The sequence below is a fragment of the Brienomyrus brachyistius genome, unplaced genomic scaffold (genome assembly GCF_023856365.1).
Source record: "Brienomyrus brachyistius isolate T26 unplaced genomic scaffold, BBRACH_0.4 scaffold51, whole genome shotgun sequence".
NCBI lineage: Eukaryota > Metazoa > Chordata > Actinopteri > Osteoglossiformes > Mormyridae > Brienomyrus > Brienomyrus brachyistius.
The window spans coordinates 631,406-652,137 of NW_026042326.1; the positions used below are offsets into that span (position 1 = coordinate 631,406).

General features: G+C 48.1%; 1 protein-coding gene across 4 annotated transcripts in view; it reads right to left on the reverse strand.

Annotated features, from left to right (window-relative positions):
• Window positions 1-20,732, reverse strand: part of LOC125723767 (signal-induced proliferation-associated 1-like protein 1) — a 168,155-nt gene that overhangs the window by 15,350 nt on the left and 132,073 nt on the right. For 3 of the 4 annotated variants that reach the window (XM_049000498.1, XM_049000497.1, XM_049000496.1), the window contains 7 exons: window positions 19,374-19,768; window positions 18,594-18,800; window positions 18,004-18,136; window positions 16,923-17,148; window positions 16,568-16,720; window positions 16,363-16,477; window positions 14,907-14,988 (listed from right to left, as the gene is read on the reverse strand). In XM_049000498.1, the coding sequence (XP_048856455.1) occupies window positions 14,907-14,988; window positions 16,363-16,477; window positions 16,568-16,720; window positions 16,923-17,148; window positions 18,004-18,136; window positions 18,594-18,800; window positions 19,374-19,768 (1,311 nt within the window). The remainder of the gene's footprint in view (window positions 1-14,906; window positions 14,989-16,362; window positions 16,478-16,567; window positions 16,721-16,922; window positions 17,149-18,003; window positions 18,137-18,593; window positions 18,801-19,373; window positions 19,769-20,732) is intronic. The other variant, XM_049000499.1, reaches the window with a different exon arrangement.

Sequence of the window (20,732 nt, forward strand, 5' to 3'; positions counted from 1 at the left end):
CCACGCCCTACCGCACGATCGCCGCTTCACCCGTACCTGATCGTGACAATGGTAGCATAATTTCATGGGGTTGAAGTGTGTCATAAAAAAATCCTACCCCACTTTATGGTAGCATAATTTCATGGGGTTGAAGTGTGTCATAAAAAAATCCTACCCCTCGTTATGGTAGCATAATTTCATGGGGTTGAAGTGTGTCATAAAAAAATCCTACCCCACTTTATGGTAGCATAATTTAATGGGGTTGAAGTGTCATAAAAAAATCCTACCCCTCGTTATGGTAGCATAATTTCATGGGGTTGAAGTGTGTCATAAAAAAATCCTACCCCTCGTTATGGTAGCATAATTTCATGGGGTTGAAGTGTGTCATAAAAAAATCCTACCCCACTTTATGGTAGCATAATTTCATGGGGTTGAAGTGTGTCATAAAAAAATCCTACCCCTCGTTATGGTAGCATAATTTCATGGGGTTGAAGTGTGTCATAAAAAAATCCTACCCCACTTTATGGTAGCATAATTTCATGGGGTTGAAGTGTGTCATAAAAAAATCCTACCCCTCGTTATGGTAGCATAATTTCATGGGGTTGAAGTGTGTCATAAAAAAATCCTACCCCTCGTTATGGTAGCATAATTTCATGGGGTTGAAGTGTGTCATAAAAAAATCCTACCCCTCGTTATGGTAGCATAATTTCATGGGGTTGAAGTGTGTAAATAAAATTATGCTACCATAACATGCGGTAGGATGTTGTTATGTAGTGCAGTTCAATTAAATACCTCCCATTTATACAGGTAGCATTTTCTGATAAGGTAGGAAAAACTGATGGTTAAAACTATAACATTGCGCTACGGTAGGAAAATCTGATAAGGTAGGATGAATCGTTAGAACACCGGGACATTCTGGAGGGGCTGTGCCTCGAGGAGGATGCACACCTCGCGGAGGAGGTGTGCGAAAACTTCCGGCAGCTTGCCCAGCGCAGGACGGAGCGGTGGGTCGCGCCGCGAGTCGCGGGGACTGTCCTCCCGCTGTCCGCCCTGTCGGACAGTGCGCAGCCTCCCTCCCTGACCATGACCCGAAGGCGAAAGAAGCGGAGAAAGCAGGCAATCGCCCCGACGATCGCCCTGGGAGCGTGCATGGTTGTCCCTGCTTCGCTTCCTACTGGTGATCGGAAGTGCTTCCCGGAGGTCACCACCGCTGCTAAGCTGCCTGCACGGACGGCTCCCCTCTTCCTGGGAGCACGCCCCATTGCCGCGGAGCTACCGCCGCCCCTCGAGCGGAATTTCTTCTGGCCAGTATGGCTGGCCAATAAGGGGGCCAGCGATGTGAGAGACTCCATCCCCTGTGGTAAAGGGACCACGCCTGTCTCGCCTGCGTCTGTTCTGCCAGTCCCACTGCCTGCAGTAGCTACGCCCAAGGCGCTGCCTTCACCTCTGCCTGCTACAGTCGCTACCATTGTGGATCAATTCTTCACCCTCCAGAGACTTTATTGGAGGGTGATGGAGGAACCGGCCACACAGGGTTCCCCGGAGGGGGACCAGCTCACCGCCCAGCTGTGGCGTGACTTCGCCGTGTTCTCTTCCGCCTCTCCTCGGGGCGGCTTGGAGAGATTAGCAGAGGGCCTGGAGAGGCTGCTCCAGCTACGGAGCCTGAGCTGGAGGTCCCTGCGCCCAAGCAGCCGCCACTGCCTGCAGCTCCTGCGCCCAAGCAGCCGCCTCTGCCGGCAGCTCCTGCGCCCGAGGCACTCCCTCTGCCACCGCCTGTGACTGTAACCCCTGTGACTCCTGTCCCTGACCCCACTCCAGTCCCTCCAGCTCCTGTCCCTCCTGCCCCAGTCCCCGAGGATGTCCCGGACAGTCCGACCACCGCTCCTCCCTCCTTGGAGGTGGAGGAGCTTGAATGGGACCCCTCGGGGACCCTTCTGGTGATGTCCTTGCCCTCGCCCCGGCGAGGTCGACCCCGCATGTCTGGGTCCCGTACGGGGAGAGGACACAGGCGCAGGGTTAGGGTCCCACCCGCCCTGCCCCCTGGCTCGCCCTCGCTCGCCTTGGCTAGGGCTCGGGGGGCGCCTATGGGTCCGGGGACTCCAGGTTGGCGGTCACCTGTAGGTCCCCCTCCGAAGCCTCATCACCCTGCCTCGGTCCCGCCTCCGACTCCTTGTCGGTCGAGTGCGGGTTCCCCTGCTACGGCTCCTCCATCGCCTACGGGTCCCCCCACTCCGGCTCGTCGGAAGACGTCGCCTAGGCCGGCTATGGCTTTGCTGTCGCCTGCTGCAGCTCCCCCTCCCTCCTTGCCTTCACCAGTTCCCCCTCCGGCTCCCTCAGCGCCTTCTTTGGTGCTCCCTCCGACTCCCTCCTTGTCCCCTTCGCCTGTCCCTCGCCCTGCCTCCTCAGCCCCTCTGAGGTCCCCTCCTGCTCCGGCCTCCCGGTTGCCTGCGGCCCCTCCAGCTGCTTCCCGTCGCTGCTGGGGATCCCTCGGGCTCCCCTTTATTCCCCCTCCTTCTCTCCTTGGCCTCCTGTCTCTGCCCCTCCTTTTTTGCTCCTCGTCCCTTTGTTCCTCCCGTCCCTGCTCCTCGTTCCCCAGTGTCCCATCCATTCACTCCTGGCCCTTTCGTCCCGCCTGTTCCCTCCATGTCTCCCTTCCTGATCTGTCTGTCCGCGTTTCCCATCCTGTGTCAGGTCTTGTCGTGGCTTTTGCCCCTGTGCCAGTTTTGTCTGTCTGTTTTGTTCCCTGTGCCCCGTTGATGGTTTTCTTCTTGTTTTCCAGGTCCCGTATCCCTCGTCCTGTCCGTCGCCTCCCCTGAGTTCTGTCTCGCCAATTGTAATGTGGGGTGGGTGGTACGCTTCTTTTGGGGCAGGCTGGTGTAGAACCCCTGTCTTCTTCAGGCTGACTTCCAGTCTGAAGAGCTGTGCTGCCTCTGCGAAGCACGACGTTACGCGTTGCAGTGCAGTCTCTGTGTGGGCTACAAGGGCGGCATCATCGGCAAAGAGTAGCTCCCGAATAAGTTGCTCTAGGGTTTTGGTGTGGGCCTGTAGGCGCCGCAAGTTGAATAAGCTGCCGTCGGTGCGGTATAGTATATAGATGCCAACTTCATTTCCGAAGCCATCTGTGGCCCGCTGTAGCATCATGCTGAAGATGATGGTGAAGAGAGTTGGCGCGAGGACACAGCCTTGCTTCACTCCGTTGAGGATCGGGAAGGGCTCTGAGAGGTCGTTGTTGTTTCTGACCTGGCCACGCTGATCCTCATGCAACTGCATGACCATGTTAAGGAACTTTGGGGGACAGCCTAGTCGTTCCATGATCTGCCATAGGCCTTTCCTGCTCACGGTGTCAAATGCCTTAGTCAGATCGACAAAGGTGATGTACAGTCCCTTGTTCTGTTCACGGTATTTTTCTTGTAGTTGACGGAGCATGAAGACCAAGTCTGTGGTACCTCTGTTGGCTCTGAAGCCGCACTGGCTCTCAGGGAGGTGGTATTCTGCAACAGCAGGTATCAGCCTGTTGAGAAGGACTCTTGCTAGGATTTTACCTGCAATGGAAAGGAGGGTTATCCCCCTGTAGTTGGAGCAGTCAGACTTTTCTCCTTTATGCTTGTAAAGGGGGATGATGACTGCATCTCGTCATGCGGTAATTTTCCATGTTCCCAACAGCATACTAAGAGTTCATGAAGTTTGGAGTGCAGTGTTGTACCTCCGTGCTTCCAAATTTCTGGCGGGATGCCATCGGCGCCTGCAGCCTTGCCACTCTTCAGTTGATCTATGGCTTTGATGGTTTGAGGGTTGGTGCCAAATCCAGCTTTTCTTTCAAAGGCTGTTGCTGGATCCACTGGATCACAGGGTTGTCGACAATGCGATCGGTGCTGAACAGAGTTTGGAAATGTTCCGCCCAGCGGTTCATGATGGACACCTTGTCCGTGAGGAGTGTCTGGCCATCAGTGCTGCGCAAAGGACTCACTACTTGGTGGGAAGGGCCGTAGATTGCCTTTAGAGCTGCATAGAAGCCCCTGTAATCACCAGTATCGGCGCAAAGCTGAGTTTTCTTGGCAAGGTTGCTCCACCATTCGTTCTGGATGACTCGCAGCTTGCGCTGGAGGTTGCTACAAGTGGAGCGGAAGGCTGCCTTCTTTGCAGGGCAGGATGGTTGTGCAAGGTGTGCCTGGTGGGCAGCTCTCTTCTGCGCCAGGAGCCATTGGACTTCCTGGTCATTTTCATCAAACCAGTCTCTGTTCTTCTTTGTAGAGAATCCTAAGACCTCTTCAGAGGACTGCAGGATGGTGGTTTTCAGTCTCGCCCAGAGCGTTTCAGGACAGGAATCCGTGATGCAGTCTGGGGCTTCCAACTTCAACTGGAGGTTGGATTGGAGGTCAGCTCTTACTGCAGCTGACTTTAGGCTGCCAATCTGGAGTTTCTTTTTCAGAGGACCTCCTCGTTTAGGCTTGGGCTTGAAGTGAAGGTTGAGCTTGCATCACACAAGGCGGTGGTCTGTATGACACTCCGCACTGGGCATCACTCGGGTGTGCAAAACGTCTCCATGGTCACGCTGCCGCACTAGGACATAGTCTATGAGGTGCCAATGTTTAGACCGAGGATGCATCCATGTTGCTTTGTGCCTGTCCTTCTGCTGAAAAATCGGGTTGGTGATGGTGAGTTGCAGCTCAGCGCAGAACTCTAGCAGGAGATGCCCGTTGTCGTTGCAGTTTCCAATGCCATGCATCCCGAGAACACCTTTCCAGGCTCCTGCATCTCGACCCACTCTGGCGTTGAAGTCGCCAAGGATAGCAACCTTGTCGTCTGCAGGGATGCTCCGTACTAGGTTGTGTAGTTCTGTATAGAACTTGTCTTTGTCTGCAGGATCCGCCTGAAGAGTCGGGGCATACAGGCTGAAGAGGATGACATATTGCTTCCTCCTCAGTGGCAAGCACATGGAGATGATGCGGTCAGAGTGTCCTATTAGTAGGTTCTCCAGCTTTGAGGCTATGGTATTCTTGATCATGAAGCCAACACCCGACAAGCGTCGTTCTGACTGTGGCTTGCCTGACCAGTAAAGGGTGTAGCCTGCGCCCTCTTCTTTGAGACTGCCTGTGCCCGGGAATAGGACTTCGCTGAGAGCAGCAATGTCTATGTTCAGGCGGGAGAGCTCATATGAGACTAAAGCAGAGCGACGTTGAGGACGGTTGCTGTCTGTGGAATCTAGCATGGTCCTGATGTTCCAGCATGCTAGTTTGATTCTAGTATCACCTTTAGAGGCAGGTGTAGAGCCATTTTTCTTTGCTGTTGTTTTTGTTTTTCGACAGCTTAGGTAGATGCCCGTTGGCCGCGGCTGGCCAACCGGGTGGTATGAAGATGAGCTTTGTTTAGGCCACCTTTTCTAGGCCTGTCTCCATGTGGAGCAAGCAGCGCTGTCCCTAAAGAGGGCTGCTTAGTCGTTCAGGGTGCTGCCGGGTGATGTTGTCATCTTCGGGTCAACAGTCAGACGACCAGTGTCCTGAACCACCTGCATGCAGGATTGGGACTGCGGCTTCCAGTGGCATCTTCCACCTGCTGTTTTTGCCCCTTTCCCATCGCTGCAGGGCTTTCGAGAATTTGGTTGGGGAGGACGTGGACTTTCCCCTTGGGCCTACGCAAAGGCTTTTTAAGGTGAGAAATGGTGCGCGCAATACCGTTCCCACCCTTTACACCCGCGGTTCATCTGCCATGGCCTAGCAAGCTAGGACGGTGATAGTGAGGTCCGCAGGTTGTAGGTTTTACATCGGACTGTCCTTGTCCTAGATGGATTGCCTTCCAAGGTTAACGAACTCCGTCTGTCCTTCTATTTACCCATAGATGGGACTCAGTCACCTTGAGTTTGAGGGTCTATTCCAGATGGCCGTTGGCTCATGAGTGAGCTCATCCACCCTTTGATAGATGGGCCTTGTTTTTACTCCCATCAGGGTGTCTGGCCACCCTCCTCAGCCCAGTTCAATCATATCTTGAACTATGCTGGGGGAAACGGTTTAGTTGCCGTTTGCTCAACCCATGGAACAGGTGGTACTGGTTTACAAGTTACCAGTAGCAAGCCATTAACCCGGCCTGACCTGACCTGCTTGTAGCCCTACAACCCTTTCTAAGGCGGCAATGTCCTTTTTAAGGTAAGGTGACCAAACCTGTAAACAATATTCTAGGTGGGGTCTTACCAAGGAATAGTATAATCGTAGCATCACATGCCTTAAACTCCACACACCTAGAGATGTAACCCAATAACCTACTGGCCTTTTTTATTGCTTCCCTACACTGGCGAGAGTGGGACATGGAAGCATCAACATACATACAGAGTTCTTTCTCATAATCAGCTACCTTTATTTCAGTGGAACTAGGGCTGGATGATATATCGGGTTTTCACGATATATCGATATATTTTCATACAAGATATATGATGAGACAATATCGTTTATATCAATATAGTTTGTTGCTTTAAAATTATATTCATAGTGCCACCATTTTGCCTATTTCTCCTCACCCTGTCTGTCTCCTACAATACTGCGCCCTGCCCCAACCCTCTCCGAACACAACCCACCCCTCCCACTCACTTACTCACTCACTCACAAGTCCTGCATGCAGCGACAACATGGAGACAGGCACAGACAGGATGGCCTTCTATGATCAAGGGGAGGCCCCGGGCCCAGGGGCGGTGGCCTTGCCCACCCCTCCTATAGCTCCGCCCCTGATGCAGGCCCACTGTGACATTGTGCCTCTAATAACCACTTGCTGCTTCCTGTCTGTTAACCAGTTTTCAATCCAAGCTGCTATAGTTCCTAAAATCCCAGCAGTTTTGAGCTTAAGCAAGAGCTATTTCTGGGGGACAACATCAAAGGCCTTCTGGAAATCTAAATAGATCAAATTCTCTGAAATACTCCCCGTGCCACGTGCAAGTCAGGCTAAGTTAGCTGAGATAAGGAAATTAAATGCGTGGCTAAAAGGATGGTGTAGGAAAGAGGGGTTTAGGTTTATGGGGCATTGGAGGACCTTCTGGAACAGGTGGGACCTGTTCAAGCCGGATGGGTTGCACCTGAACCAGAGGGGAACCAGTGTATTGGGGAGGCGTATGTGTAGAGTAGTTGAGGAATGTTTAAACTAGGGACTGGGGGGGCAGGGAGGTTAGTTAACTATGTCAGTGGGGGGAAACGGAAAGCCCCAAATAATCATATTGTAAGTGGGCACCGTAATAGGCCTACCCTTTGTTGTCTGTATTTAAACGCCAGAAGTATTAGGAATAAAATTCATGATTTAGAGGCTTTTATCTCATCGGACTCTTATGATATTATAGGAATAACTGAAACGTGGTTGAGTGAAAAGGATGGACAAGAATATAATATGGATGGTTACACGTTGTTCCGTAAGGATCGTATAGGAAAAAAGGGAGGTGGTGTTGCAGTATATGTAAAGGAAAACTTGCAGGCAAGGGAACTTACTGATATAAATAAAACTACGGAAGCAATATGGGTAAAATTAGATGCTAAAAACTCAAATAGCCTAATTGTCGGTGTTTGTTACAGAACACCTAATATAGCTGCTGAGGAAAGCAGATTGTTATACAGTGAGATTAGGACTATGAGCAATAAAAATGATGTGGTAGTTATGGGTGATTTTAATCTACCAGGAATGCAGTGGGACATTGTCACTGGCTCTTCAGAAAATGAACTGGAGATGGTGGAATTAGTACAGGATTGTTTTTTTACTCAGTTTGTTAACACCCCTACCAGGGGAGATGCCATTCTTGATCTTGTTCTCTCTAATAACCAGGACAGGATTGGTAAATTAGACGTTTTAGAACCACTTGACAGTAGCGATCATAACATGGTCAAATTTGAGGTTAAGTTTAGTGTTCGAAGAGCTAAGTCCAAATCAAAAATATATAATGTTAGGAAGGCTGACTTTAAGTGTATGAGACTAAAACTAGAAACTGTGAACTGGATGGAGTTAAATAACAAAACTGTTGAAGAGGCCTGGGAATTTTTTAAAAGCACATTATTGCAAGTGCAAGAGGACTTCATACCTGTTTCCAGCAAGAATAAATCTAGGAAATTGCAACCTAGGTGGTTTACTAGGGAAATAAAGCATAAAGTAAGGAGGAAAAGGGCTTTGTTCCAGCAATGGAAAATAACTGATGATGACAGAATTAAGCAGGAATATCTAAGTCTACAGGCTGAGTTAAAAAATGATATTAGACGAGCTAAAAGAAATGTCGAAAGGATGGTTGCATTGGAAGCTAAGGATGACGTTAAAAGTTTCTTCCAGTATTTTAACTCTAAAAGAGCTCTAGAACCTGAAATTACTAATCTGCAGGATAGTAAGGGTCTTATAATAGTAAACGACATTGATATAGCAAATGAGTTCAATGATAGTTTTGCACGGGTATTCACTGTTGAGGACCTTAGTAATTTACCAGTTATTACCTATCCAGCATTGTCTATAGCTAATATATATATAACTGAAGCAGATGTTTTGCAAAGCCTAGCTAAGCTCAAAATAAATAAATCACAGGGCCCTGATGGCATCTTACCTATAGTGTTAAAAGAGATGAGGGATATTATTTGCCGACCCTTAACTTTACTGTTTCAAAAATCCTTATCTGAAGGTGTGGTACCTTCTGATTGGAAGCACGCCTTCATAACGCCTATTTTCAAAAAAGGGGATAGAAGTAATTTGTCTAACTATAGGCCAATCAGTCTAACTTGTATAACTGGTAAAGTTATGGAGGCTTTAATCAAAGAGAAAATGATAGATTACCTGGACTCCAATAACATTTTGCGGGATAGCCAGCATGGATTTAGGAGAGGTAGATCCTGTTTAACAAATCTGTTGGAGTTTTTTGAGGAAGCTACTCAGGAAGTTGATGATAAGAAGGCCTATGATGTCATCTACTTAGATTTCCAAAAGGCTTTTGATGTTGTCCCCCACAAGAGGCTCCTACTTAAACTCAAAGCGACAGGTATTTTAGGTACCGTAGCGACCTGGATTGATAACTGGTTAACAGATAGGAAACAGCGAGTAGTTATAAGAGGCACAATGTCACAGTGGGCTTGCGTTCATAGTGGGGTACCGCAGGGTTCGATTTTAGGACCACTATTGTTCCTAATTTACATAAATGATATGGATACCAATATATACAGTAAACTGGTGAAATTTGCAGATGACACCAAGGTGGGTGGTGTAGCAGATACTGAATTAGTGGCTCAGCAGCTACAGCGGGATCTTGATTTAATTAGTAACTGGGCCTATACCTGGCAGATGAAATTTAACGTCGATAAATGTAAGGTACTCCATCTAGGGAGCAGAAATATAAAGTACAGGTATTTCATGGGTGTCACTGAAATAAAGGTAGCTGATCATGAGAAAGACCTTGGTGTGTATGTTGATGCTTCCATGTCCCATTCTCGCCAGTGTGGGGAAGCAATAAAAAAGGCCAATAGGATGTTGGGGTATATCTCCAGGTGTGTGGAGTTTAAGTCAAGGGAGGTAATGCTAAGATTATACAATTCCTTGGTGAGACCTCACCTAGAATATTGTGTGCAGGTTTGGTCACCATATCTTAAAAAGGACATTGTGGCCTTAGAAAAGGTGCAGCGTAGGGCCACAAAAATGATTCCTGGTCTTAGAGGAATGTCATACGAGGAACGGTTACTTGAGCTAAATCTGTTCAGTCTCAAGCAAAGGAGATTGAGGGGGGACATGATCCAGGTATATAAGATTCTAACAGGTTTGGATGCTGTTCAACCAAATAGTTACTTCAGCATTAGTTTAAATACACGAACTCGTGGCCATAGGTGGAAATTAGCGGGAGAACATTTCAAGCTGGATTTAAGGAAGCACTTCTTTACGCAGCGTGTAGTCAGAGTATGGAATAGCCTTCCTGATAATGTAGTGCAAGCTGAATCCTTGGGTTCCTTTAAATCAGAGCTAGATAAGATTTTAACGACTCTGAGCTATTAGTTTAGTTCTCCCCAAGCGAGCTTGATGGGCCGAATGGCCTCCTCTCGTTTGTATAGTTCTTATGTTCTTATGTTCTTAAATCATAGGCCTTTTTGTGATTAATTTCTCTTGTAGCTACTTCAAAAACCTCAAGTAAATTAGTTAAATAGGATCTACCTTTCCTAAATCCAGAGACAGTAAACTTTTTTCCTTTTTTTAATGTTTACTAGGCAATCTTCAAAAGAAACAATCAATAAAATTGCAAAGCTTGCTAAATTTTGTTTCCTACGACAGAGCAAAAATGTTTTAGTGAAACCTAACTCCCTTGAGCTTAGTCAGCTAGTGTCTTGGCAGTGCAAATGCAGAGCAAACTACAGACACACCAGTGCACACAGTGCTCACACAGAGCTCACAGTGGTGTAGGCCAAGGCGTAAGCTCTGTGTGGGCTCGATGTACTGTACTGAAGTATAAAGCATTCTTAAGCCATTGTGGAAGATGTGTTTTAGGTTTAGCCAGGAAGGAGCCAACAGTTAGCCTGATCCGTTCACTTCAGCCACTATCAGTCACAGAACCAAAGTTTTCAATGTCACAGTTTGGCCAAGAAGTCCAGACCAACAACGTCCTTCAATAAAAGAGTAAATAAGTAAGTAAAATTTATTTATAGACTGCCTTTCACAGACAGCAGTCACAAGGCATTGAACAATATAAATGTGCTAAAATGTACAAAGACCAAACAAAACCAACATCAGAAGATAGATATCAAAATAACAGATAAACTGTACTAGTCACATGCAAAACCCGAACACATAGCATCTATGTCTCAACACATGCAAAAAAACAGGGAGCACTAAAAACACTCATTGCTCCGTCTCTCAAGGGCCCCAATCAGAGCCTCTATTGACTCCGTGGAGATTACAGCATCGTCAGTAAAGTGAAAATTGGTAAATTTTCCCTACCAAGAGATGCCCCACAGCCATTGCACCCAGAGTAGGACCAAGAACACACCTCCTGATGAATCCCAGAATATGCTGGGAAGACCACAGAAGTGCGGCTCAAAAGAGACCTATGAAGAAGAAAATTTTGGACCCACAATTTCCCTTGCCCGGACGTGGGTCACCGGGGCCCCCCCCTGGAGCCAGGCCTGGGGGTGGGGCTCGATGGCGAGCGCCTGGTGGCCAGGCCTACACCCATGGGGCCTGGTCGGGCGCAGCCCGAACAAGGCACGTGGGTCCCCCTTCCAATGGGCTCACCACCCATGGGAGGGGCCATAGGGGTTGGGTGCGAGGTGATCTGGGCGGCGGCCAAAGGCGGGGACCTTGGCGGTCTGATCCTCGGCTGCAGAAACTAGCTCTAGGGACATGGAATGTCACCTCTCTGATGGGGAAGGAGCCTGAGCTGGTGCGCGAGGTTGTGAAGTTCCGGCTAGATATAGTCGGACTCACCTCGACGCACGGCTTGGGCTCTGGAACCAGTCTCCTTGAGGGGGGTTGGACCCTTTTCCACTCTGGAGTTGCCCACGGGGAGAGGCGCCGAGCGGGCGTGGGCATACTTGTTGCCCCCCAGGCTGGGTGCCTGTACATTGGGGTTCACCGCAGTGGACGAGAGGGTAGCCTCCCTTTGCCTTCGGGTGGGGGGACGGGTCCTGACTGTTGTTTGCGCTTATGCGCCAAACGGCAGTTCAGAATACCCACCCTTTTTGGAGTCCTTGGAAGGGGTGTTGGAGAGCGTTCCTCCTGGGGACTCTCTTGTTCTGCTGGGGGACTTCAATGCTCACGTGGGCAATGACAGTGAGACCTGGAGGGGCGTGATTGGGAGGAACGGCCCCCCGGATCTGAACCCGAGCGGTGTTTTGTTATTGGACTTCTGTGCTCGTCACGGATTGTCCATAATGAACACCATGTTCAAGCATAAGGGTGTCCATATGTGCACTTGGCACCAGGACACCCTAGGCCGCAGTTCGATGATCGACTTTGTAGTCGTGTTGTCGGACTAGCGGCCCCATGTCTTGGACACTCGGGTGGAGAGGGGCGGACCTGTCAACCGATCACTACCTGGTGGTGGGTTGGCTCCGCTGGTGGGGGAAGAAGCCGGCCAGGCCTGGCAGGCCCAAGCGTATAGTGAGGGTCTGCTGGGAACGTCTGGCGGAATCCCCTGTCAGGGAGAGTTTCAACTCCTACCTCCGGCAGAACTTCTCCCATATCCCGGGGGAGGCGGGGGACATTGAGTCCGAATGGGCCATGTTCCGTGCCTCCATTGTGGAGGCGGCTGACCGGAGCTGCGGCCGTAAGGTAGTCGGTGCCTGTCGCGGCAGCAATCCCCGAACCCGCTGGTGGACACCGGTGGTAAGGGATGCCGTCAAGCTGAAGAAGGAGTCCTATCGGGCCTTTTTGGCCTGTGGGACTCCAGACGCAGCTGACAGCTACCGGCAGGCCAAGCGGGATGCGGCTTTGGCGGTCGCTGAGGCAAAAACTCGGGTGTGGGAGGAGTTTGGTGAGGCCATGGAGAACGACTTCCGGACGGCTTCGAGGAGATTCTGGTCCACCCTCCGGCAGCTTAGGGCGGGAAAGCGGTACAGCATCAACACTATTTATGGTGGGGATGGTGCGCTGCTGACCTCAGCTCGGGACGTTTTGGGTCGGTGGAGGGAATACTTCGAAGACCTCCTCAATCCCACCGACACGTCTTCCGATATGGAAGCAGAGTGTGGGGACTTGGGGGTGGACTCGCCTATCTCGGGGGTGGAGGTCGCTGAGGTGGTCAAAAAGCTCCAGGGGTGGATGAGATTCGCCCGGAGTTCCTCAAGGCTCTGGATGCTGCGGGGCTGTCCTGGTTGACACGCATCTGCAGCATCGCGTGGACATCGGGGGCAGTACCTCTGGACTGGCAGACCGGGGTGGTGGTCCCCCTCTTAAAGAAGGGGGACCGGAGGGTGTGCTCCAACTACAGGGGGATCACACTCCTCAGCCTCCCTGGTAAGGTCTATTCGGGGGTCCTGGAAAGGAGGGTCCGCAGGATTGTCGAACCTCGGATTCAGGAGGAGCAGTGTGGTTTTCGACCCTGGCCGTGGAACAGTGGACCAGCTCTATACTCTCAGCAGAGTTCTGGAGGGTTCATGGGAGTTTGCCCGACCAGTCTACATGTGTTTTGTGGACTTGGAGAAGACATTCGACCGTGTTCCTCGGGGAGTCCTGTGGGGAGTGCTCCGGGAGTATGGGGTACCGGGCTTCCTTTTAAGGGCGGTTCGGTCCCTGTATGACCGGTGCCAGAGTTTGGTCTGCATGGGCGGCAATAAGTCGGACTCGTTTCCGGTGAGGGTTGGACTCCGACAGGGCTGCCCTTTGTCACCGATTCTGTTCATAGCTTTTATGGACAGAATTTCTAGGCGCAGCTAGGGCGTTGAGGGTGTCCGGTTTGGTGACCTCAGGATTAGGTCTCTGCTTTTTGCGGATGATGTGGTTCTGTTGGCCTCATCGGACCGTGACCTTCGGCTCTCACTGGAGCAGTTCGCAGCCGAGTGTGAAGCGGCTGGGATGAGAATCAGCACCTCCAAATTCGAGACAATGGTTCTCAGCCGGAAAAGGGTAGAATGCTCTCTCCGGGTTAGGGATGGGGTCCTTCCCCAAGTGGAGGAGTTTAAGTATCTCGGGGTCTTGTTCACGAGTGGGGGAACAATGGAGCGGGAGATCGACAGGCGGATCGGTGCGGCGTCAGTCATGCGGGCACTGCATCGGTCTGTCATGGTGAAGAGAGAGCTGAGCCAAAAGGCAAAGCTCTCGATTTACCAGTCGATCTACGTTCCTACCCTCACCTATGGTCATGAGCTATGGGTAGTGACCGAAAGAACGGTACAAGCGGCCGAAATGAGTTTCCTCCGCAGGGTGGCTGGGCTCTCCCTTAGAGATAGGGTGAGGAGCTCGGTAATTCGGGAGGGACTCAGAGTAGAGCCGCTGCTCCTCCGCATCGAGAGGAGCCAGATGAGGTGGCTCGGGCATCTGATCAGGATGCCTCCGGGACGCCTCCCTGGGGAGGTATTCCGGGCATGTCCCACTGGGAGGAGACCCCGGGGAAGACCCAGGACACGCTGGAGAGACTATGTCTCTCGGCTGGCCTGGGAACGCCTCGGGATCCCCCCAGAGGAGCTGGATGAAGTGGCCGGGGAGAGGAAAGTCTGGGTCTCCCTGCTGAGACTGCTGCCCCCGCGACCCGACCCCAGATTAAGCGGGAGATGATGGATGGATGGATGGATGGATGGATGGATGGACCACAGAGGTTATGCCTCCAGCAACTTCAGAAGGATTCCACAAAATCTCAGGATATCCCACAGTGCAGCTTGAACAATCAAGTCTGACACTTTATGAAAATCACCAAAGGTTGCAAAGAAACCCTGCCAATATTCGCATTTGCACCCAAAGCGAACCTTCAGTGCCAGGATGTAGTCAATGGGGGACTTTTTGGGATTAAAAGCAGACTGCTCTGCTCACTAATAGGTGAGCAGGTGACCATGGATCTAGTTCAGGATGACCCTATCAAGCACTGAGAGCAGTGTTAACTCCTTGTAGGGGACAACAAGTCCTGTTTTCCAGTCAGTAAAGATAACGACTGTCTCTCAAATGAAAGCAAAGGTTGCTTGTAACATCAGGAGGACAGGCTTACCACCAGTCCGGAGAAGTTCACCCTGGATACAACAGATCCCTGGGGCCTTCACCCCCAGCTATTTCACCATTCAAAATGGGAGGATCAGCCTCAAGAACATGAACCCAGAGATGTCCAGCTAAGATATTGCGGATTTAAATGATCTTTTTTTTGATAGACAGACATTGGGTAATAGGAGTCAGTGCTTCTGTTATGGCATCACAGTAAAGTTGAATATAGTGGCATATTGGGAAAAACAACAGGTAACAGTTGAACACAATAAAATATAGTGAATTAGAAAGATGCCAAAGGACTAAATAAAAATGTCTTTTACCTTTTTTAGATGTTCCTGTAGCCGTTTTACCAAAGACTCCAGCTGAGTTACTTTACCAGCCAGGCCAGCGGAGGCATCACAGCTAAAAGCAAACAAAACAAGACCCTGGTAAATATATGACTCTGGCTGTCTTCTACCCTACATGATTGTATAAAAAATTTAAATCATACCTAACAAAATTTTAAATATAAAGAAGACTAAAACAGTGAATTGTAAAAATTACAATAATTTTGTGACTTTATGAGGTACACATGTTTATGATGATGAATAGTCTCCTAGCAGCAAATAATGCGGTGAGTGGACAGGGAACAGAGAATGGTGTGATAGATGAAAAATATGCAGTCAATGGCAGTTTTGTGGGCAAAAATTGCCTTGTTAGTGAGAGAGGTCAGAGGAGAATGGGCAGAGTCATTAAAGCTAACAGGAAGACCATGACTGCAAAAATAAGAGTAAGGCTTCCCAGAATGTCGAACTCGTCTACTCTTAAAGTAGATCTGGAGACAAAAAGGTACCTAGTAATATGTAGACAGAGGTGGATAGTTTGGGTCTAGAAAGTAAAAATGCAGACTAAGATTTTGTTTCAATCAACCAGTTGAGTACTCTGTCTGGATTTTTACTTTCTGGACCTGAACTATCCACCTCTCTATAGAGGTGAACCCAAAAACAGTGGCCAATAAGTGTATTTCATATACGCATTACAATAACCCCTTCACATTCACACATTTGGTATTCGTGGTTTGGTTATTCATGAACTGGCCGTGAACAATTAAATTGGAATATTTTTGGACCTTGCTGAAAGATCTGAGAAACTTGCAGATGACGTGTATGCCCAAAATAAAGCTTTGGATCACATGAAATCACGTAATATGTAAGTATTAGTGATACATAATATTTTTAGTGTAAGTGTTATTGTTGTTGTCCCCCATATATTGTTAACATTAAAAGTCTTGGTTTGGAGATGTCACACATCTCAGTAACGAGCTTCACTCATGTGTTAGCTGTCTTTTTGAACATGGAATCTTGGGTTTCTTAAAGTAAATTTTTAATAATGGGTACAAAAGTTGTGCTTGCAGTGCATGCATTAGTAACTTTGTATATACAGTGGCATAATTTAGATGGTTTGTATATTATAAGAGGAGGGTAGGAAATGACATGGTCTTGGTAGGAAATGACAAAGTAATTTGATATGCAAAGTGTACAGTACACTACTGTTTGTTTTATAAATTGGTAATAAATGGGCTTATGTTTAACCAGGCTAGTAGATTGCTATGATTTGAGGTTAGCAGTGCGCTAAGTATTATTCACGAATTTGCATGGAACTTCCATCACTAACCTCACGAAGTAAAGAGGTTATTGTATAAGGTATATGTCATGACCTGAAACTGTCACAAATATGTGGAGAAACCTTTGGAATGAGAGAAAAGCAGCACATTTTCTACTCCTTGGTGAAGCAAACCTGGCAGAGGAGCTCGACTGCAGGTCCAGCTGCCGTTCACCGTGCTTGGGGCTGGAGGATGGTGTCTCTACTCTGATGTTCGACTCTTGACTCGGAAAGAATGCAGAACTCCGGACTGAAAGTGAACAGGCAGAGAACATCACTTGAATCAGGCTTATCAAAGACAGGTGATTGTTAGATGTTTAATCAGTTCTTTTCTCCTCACTGTCAAAGACATCTGCGCAGTCGACCAGGCTGGTCCATCCTAGCCCACCGCTGGAGTGGGTAGCTGGGAGCGGCATCAAAGTCGGCCCCAGGTGCTGTGGGCTCCGACGATCGTGCAGGTCCGCCAGGGAGGTGTCAGAGGCTGAGAAATCACCTGCAAATAAGCAGCATGAGAGGAACAACGGGGAATACATCAGAGAAAGTCGCAAAGGTTTGCAAACAACATCAGTGTCTTGACAAGCTTGTTTTTGACGAGATCAAATAGCTACAGTATCAATACCAGCAGCTCATTATTCAGGTAGGAGTAACTATATAACAATAACGTTAAAATCTTCTGAAGGACTTGCAGGGCGCACCGTGCAGTTTCACGCCCATCTTGTAGGAGGGCCGGCGGAGGGGTGGCCCGCGGGTCGTCGGGGAGCGCGGCATAGTGGAGCAGCTGAAGAGGACATCACTAGGCGATTCGGGCTCCAGCAGGGGGCTGCCCAGTGCCGACCTGCATGTGCCTCGGTAGATGCTCTCATCTGACAGTGTGCGGTGCAGGGAGTGCCGAGCTGGCGAGGCATGCGGGCTGGATGAAGTCTACAGAGAGGTGAGCAGAAAGCGGATGCTGTCAGGGCAGTTTAATTGCATTGTCCCAATGATTTTTGATTAATGATACGAGATTAATTCTTATTCTTCTAGGCTCATTCCTCTAGGCTCACAGCTAGGACACTGTGTATACATTACTTTTATTACTTTCTTTATCATAAAAAATAGATACAAATCCATCCATCCATTTTCTGTACCCGCTTGTCTTATTCAGGGTTGTGGGTGACCAGAGCCTATCCCAGAAGCTATGGGAGCAAGGCAAGGAACAACCCAGGATGAGGCACCAACCCATCACAGGGCACACTCACACACTATTCACACCTACGGGCAATTTGGAAATCTTTTTGGACTGCAGGGGGGAAACCAGTGTCATGACTTGCTCATACAATCCTCCTGTGTGCCACGCCCCCTCATTTACCACGTGTACAATCCCGATTGTGGCCAGCTGTTTCCTGTTATTTCTGCTTAGTCCTGTGTATTTTAGTCCATGTCTGAGCCTGTTTCCCTAGGTCTGTCATTGAAATCTCTCGTGCTGGTTTGCCGTCCCTCTTTTGTTTTATGTATTCTCCGTCAATAAAGCCCTCGTTTCCCTGACTACCTAGACTTCTCCTGCTCTGTCCCCGCAGGGCGTGACAACCAGAGTGCCTGGAGGAAACTCCATGATGACACAGGAAGAACATGTAAACTTCACACACATGGAGCCATGGAAGAAACTCCCAGATGAGGCAACAGTGTTAATCACTCCACCATAATGCCACCCCTAGATACAAATCACACTACTATTACTAACTGTGACTATGACAGGCAAAAATATAACCAGTTCAGTGTTTCAGCTTATTAGAGTACTTTGGAGTGCTTGTGTCTAGGAGGCGAGATGTCCAATGGGATAGCTTTCTCTTCTGTGGTGGCTATGACAATTTCCCTAGGGGAGGATCTCGACTGAGGTAGCCCACCATCCTGTCCATCATTCTGGGGTCGCCTACACAAAAAAAATAAAAATAAAACAACAACCAAAAAGAAGAAATGTCAGCAAAAAACAAATAGCTCTAATGCAAGGCACTTAAAGAGCAATGATTTCCATCCATACGCCTTCTATAACCACTAATCCTACTCTGGGTTTCTGGAGTTCTGGATTGAGGCTAGGGGCTTAAGGCAGGGAACAACCCAAGATGGGGCTCCAACCCATCACACGGTACACTCAGACACCATTCACTCATATAGGCACACCTACAATTTGGTAATGATTTCCAGATATTCTGATAAAAAATTTAATGAATACACAGAATACACAACCTCCATTCAGTTTATCATGCTAAGAAATTCAGTATAAAAGAGCATTTTCTCGGCCCTAATGTACATGTTTCCAGTTCAGAATCATGCAGCGCAGTTTTCTTGGCAAAAAGGCCTCTGTTGACCTTCAGCCCGTCTGCCCTTACTTGCGTGTGTCCCCAAAATCCACAGAGTTTATGGTGCCACCTGGTTTTTTCCAGCCAATCAAGTACTTGCTGGTAGCACCCTGTCTTGGATAAAAGGATTTTGGGCCCTGCATGGCAGAGTTTTGTGAAGAGGAGGCAGCCAGAGATGAATCTTCACGAGTGCTGCGGCTAGATTTCAGGACCAGGGGACTACCACAGCGTCTGGAACTGTGCAGAGAGGCAAGAAAGTATGAGTCACCAACATGTATAGCTCACACAATCGAATCAAATACAGGATGCAGAAACGGGATTCAGGTAAGAAAATTAGTGCCATAGTTGAATTGGGGATCACTGTGATTATATAGTATGTAGAATATATGTAACGGAGTGGAAATGCATTTTGGTTTAGGATGTTATCGGCTTTGAATATTTTGTACTAGTTATTGAACAGTTTTACCGCCAGAGGAAGATTTCCATGTCATAGGAACACATTTTCAGCTGTTACAGTCCCAAATATTTTCAGCTTTGGTTTGACATTAGGAAAAGAAATAAGGTATTCTATAGACAATACAGGAGTATATAAATTGCAGCAGATAACAATGCAGCAGTCTAAATAACAGGAAAAAATAATTAGAAATAATTATAAAAAAAAAACATTTTAAATCTGTGCATTTTAGCAACAGTAATATTTTGTATTTTATCACTGTGAAGTCATTTTATGAAAATGATTTTGAGATCATCTTTGCTCATGTTGAATAGTTGACTGAAGAATTATGAATGTGGTAAATATGATGATCATACCTTGACTGGGAGGCCATGCTGATGAGGCTGGATGGAGCTCGGGATGCAGGCTCGATTGCCCCTGGAGGAATCGAGGACTCTGCAACCTGCAGGGACCGCTCTAGCTGGCGACGACTTCCCTCTGAGGAGCTGGGCTGCCAGGCTGAGGAAGGTCTCTCTTTTGGGGGTACAGACCCAGTGACCAGGATGGAACTAGAAGCGCCATGGATGGCCCCACAAGATGTACCATCAGTGCCACCGTCCTGCAGGCCATCGCCCCCATAGCCGCTATGGTCGGGGTCAGACTGCTCCCCCATGCTGCCTGCTTCATACCATTTGTCCTCACTGTGTGTGCTACTGGATGTGTTGCTGGACATTGTAGTGCTGCTGGAGTGCCCGGAGTACGATGCTTCACTCTGAAAATGGTAAAAGGGGCAGCAATGAGACCAAAAGTGTAGACTAAAATACTTTCATAATCAAAGCGCATTCTACAACCAGAGTCCTTTTATTCTCCAAAGAGAACAGGCAAGCAAAAATATTAGGGCTCCAACCAGTATATAAATTTTATTTGTAACTAAATAAATTTATTTGTAACTGGTAAATGATAAAAGGAAACCTTAATAAAGTGCAGTAAAATGAATGAATGCTTGGGAACAGGCTTGTCACTTGGTCCGCCCAACTAATCCATATCCGTTCCACACTTCCACCCCAACCTGTACAATTTAAAGAGGTACTGGATGGATCACCTGGAAATGTGAAAGTTGATAAATGTTTTTACTTGAATACTCTTGTTCCTTCTTGTGGTATGTAAATCTGAGATTACATATATTCCTTTATTGCACATACCAAATACATGGCAATTTGCAGAATCTTTCCCCACCAATTAGGTGGTTGCTTGTATTCCTTAGTGCATGTTTTAATGACCATATCTGAAAATGTCATTTATATTTTTTATATGTTTAAATGTTGATATATTCTATTTATTTCTCTTTTACTCTGTGACCAACAATTTCCATGACATAACAATAAGAACTGTAACAGATACATTAATGGTATATACAGATCCCGGGAGGGGCGATGGACAAGTTTTTTTTATTTTTTGTCTGGGTGTATGATGTACATCTAACTCATTTAGTCATGGAAGCAGAACTTGCCTCAGGCAAATGCCGTGACAGAAATGATTATGAAACTAGTGTAAGTAGATATAGGCAAGTCACTGATAAAGGAAGCAGTGACTCAAAAGATCATTCAAAAATAACATCACATTAGTGGTTGAAGAGGTTAATGATCACTAAGGGTATGACTAAATAACCATTAGGGTTGATGGTTATTTGCAGCTGTAAATCGACTGGCAGGATTGATCAAAGATGTTCTAAAAAT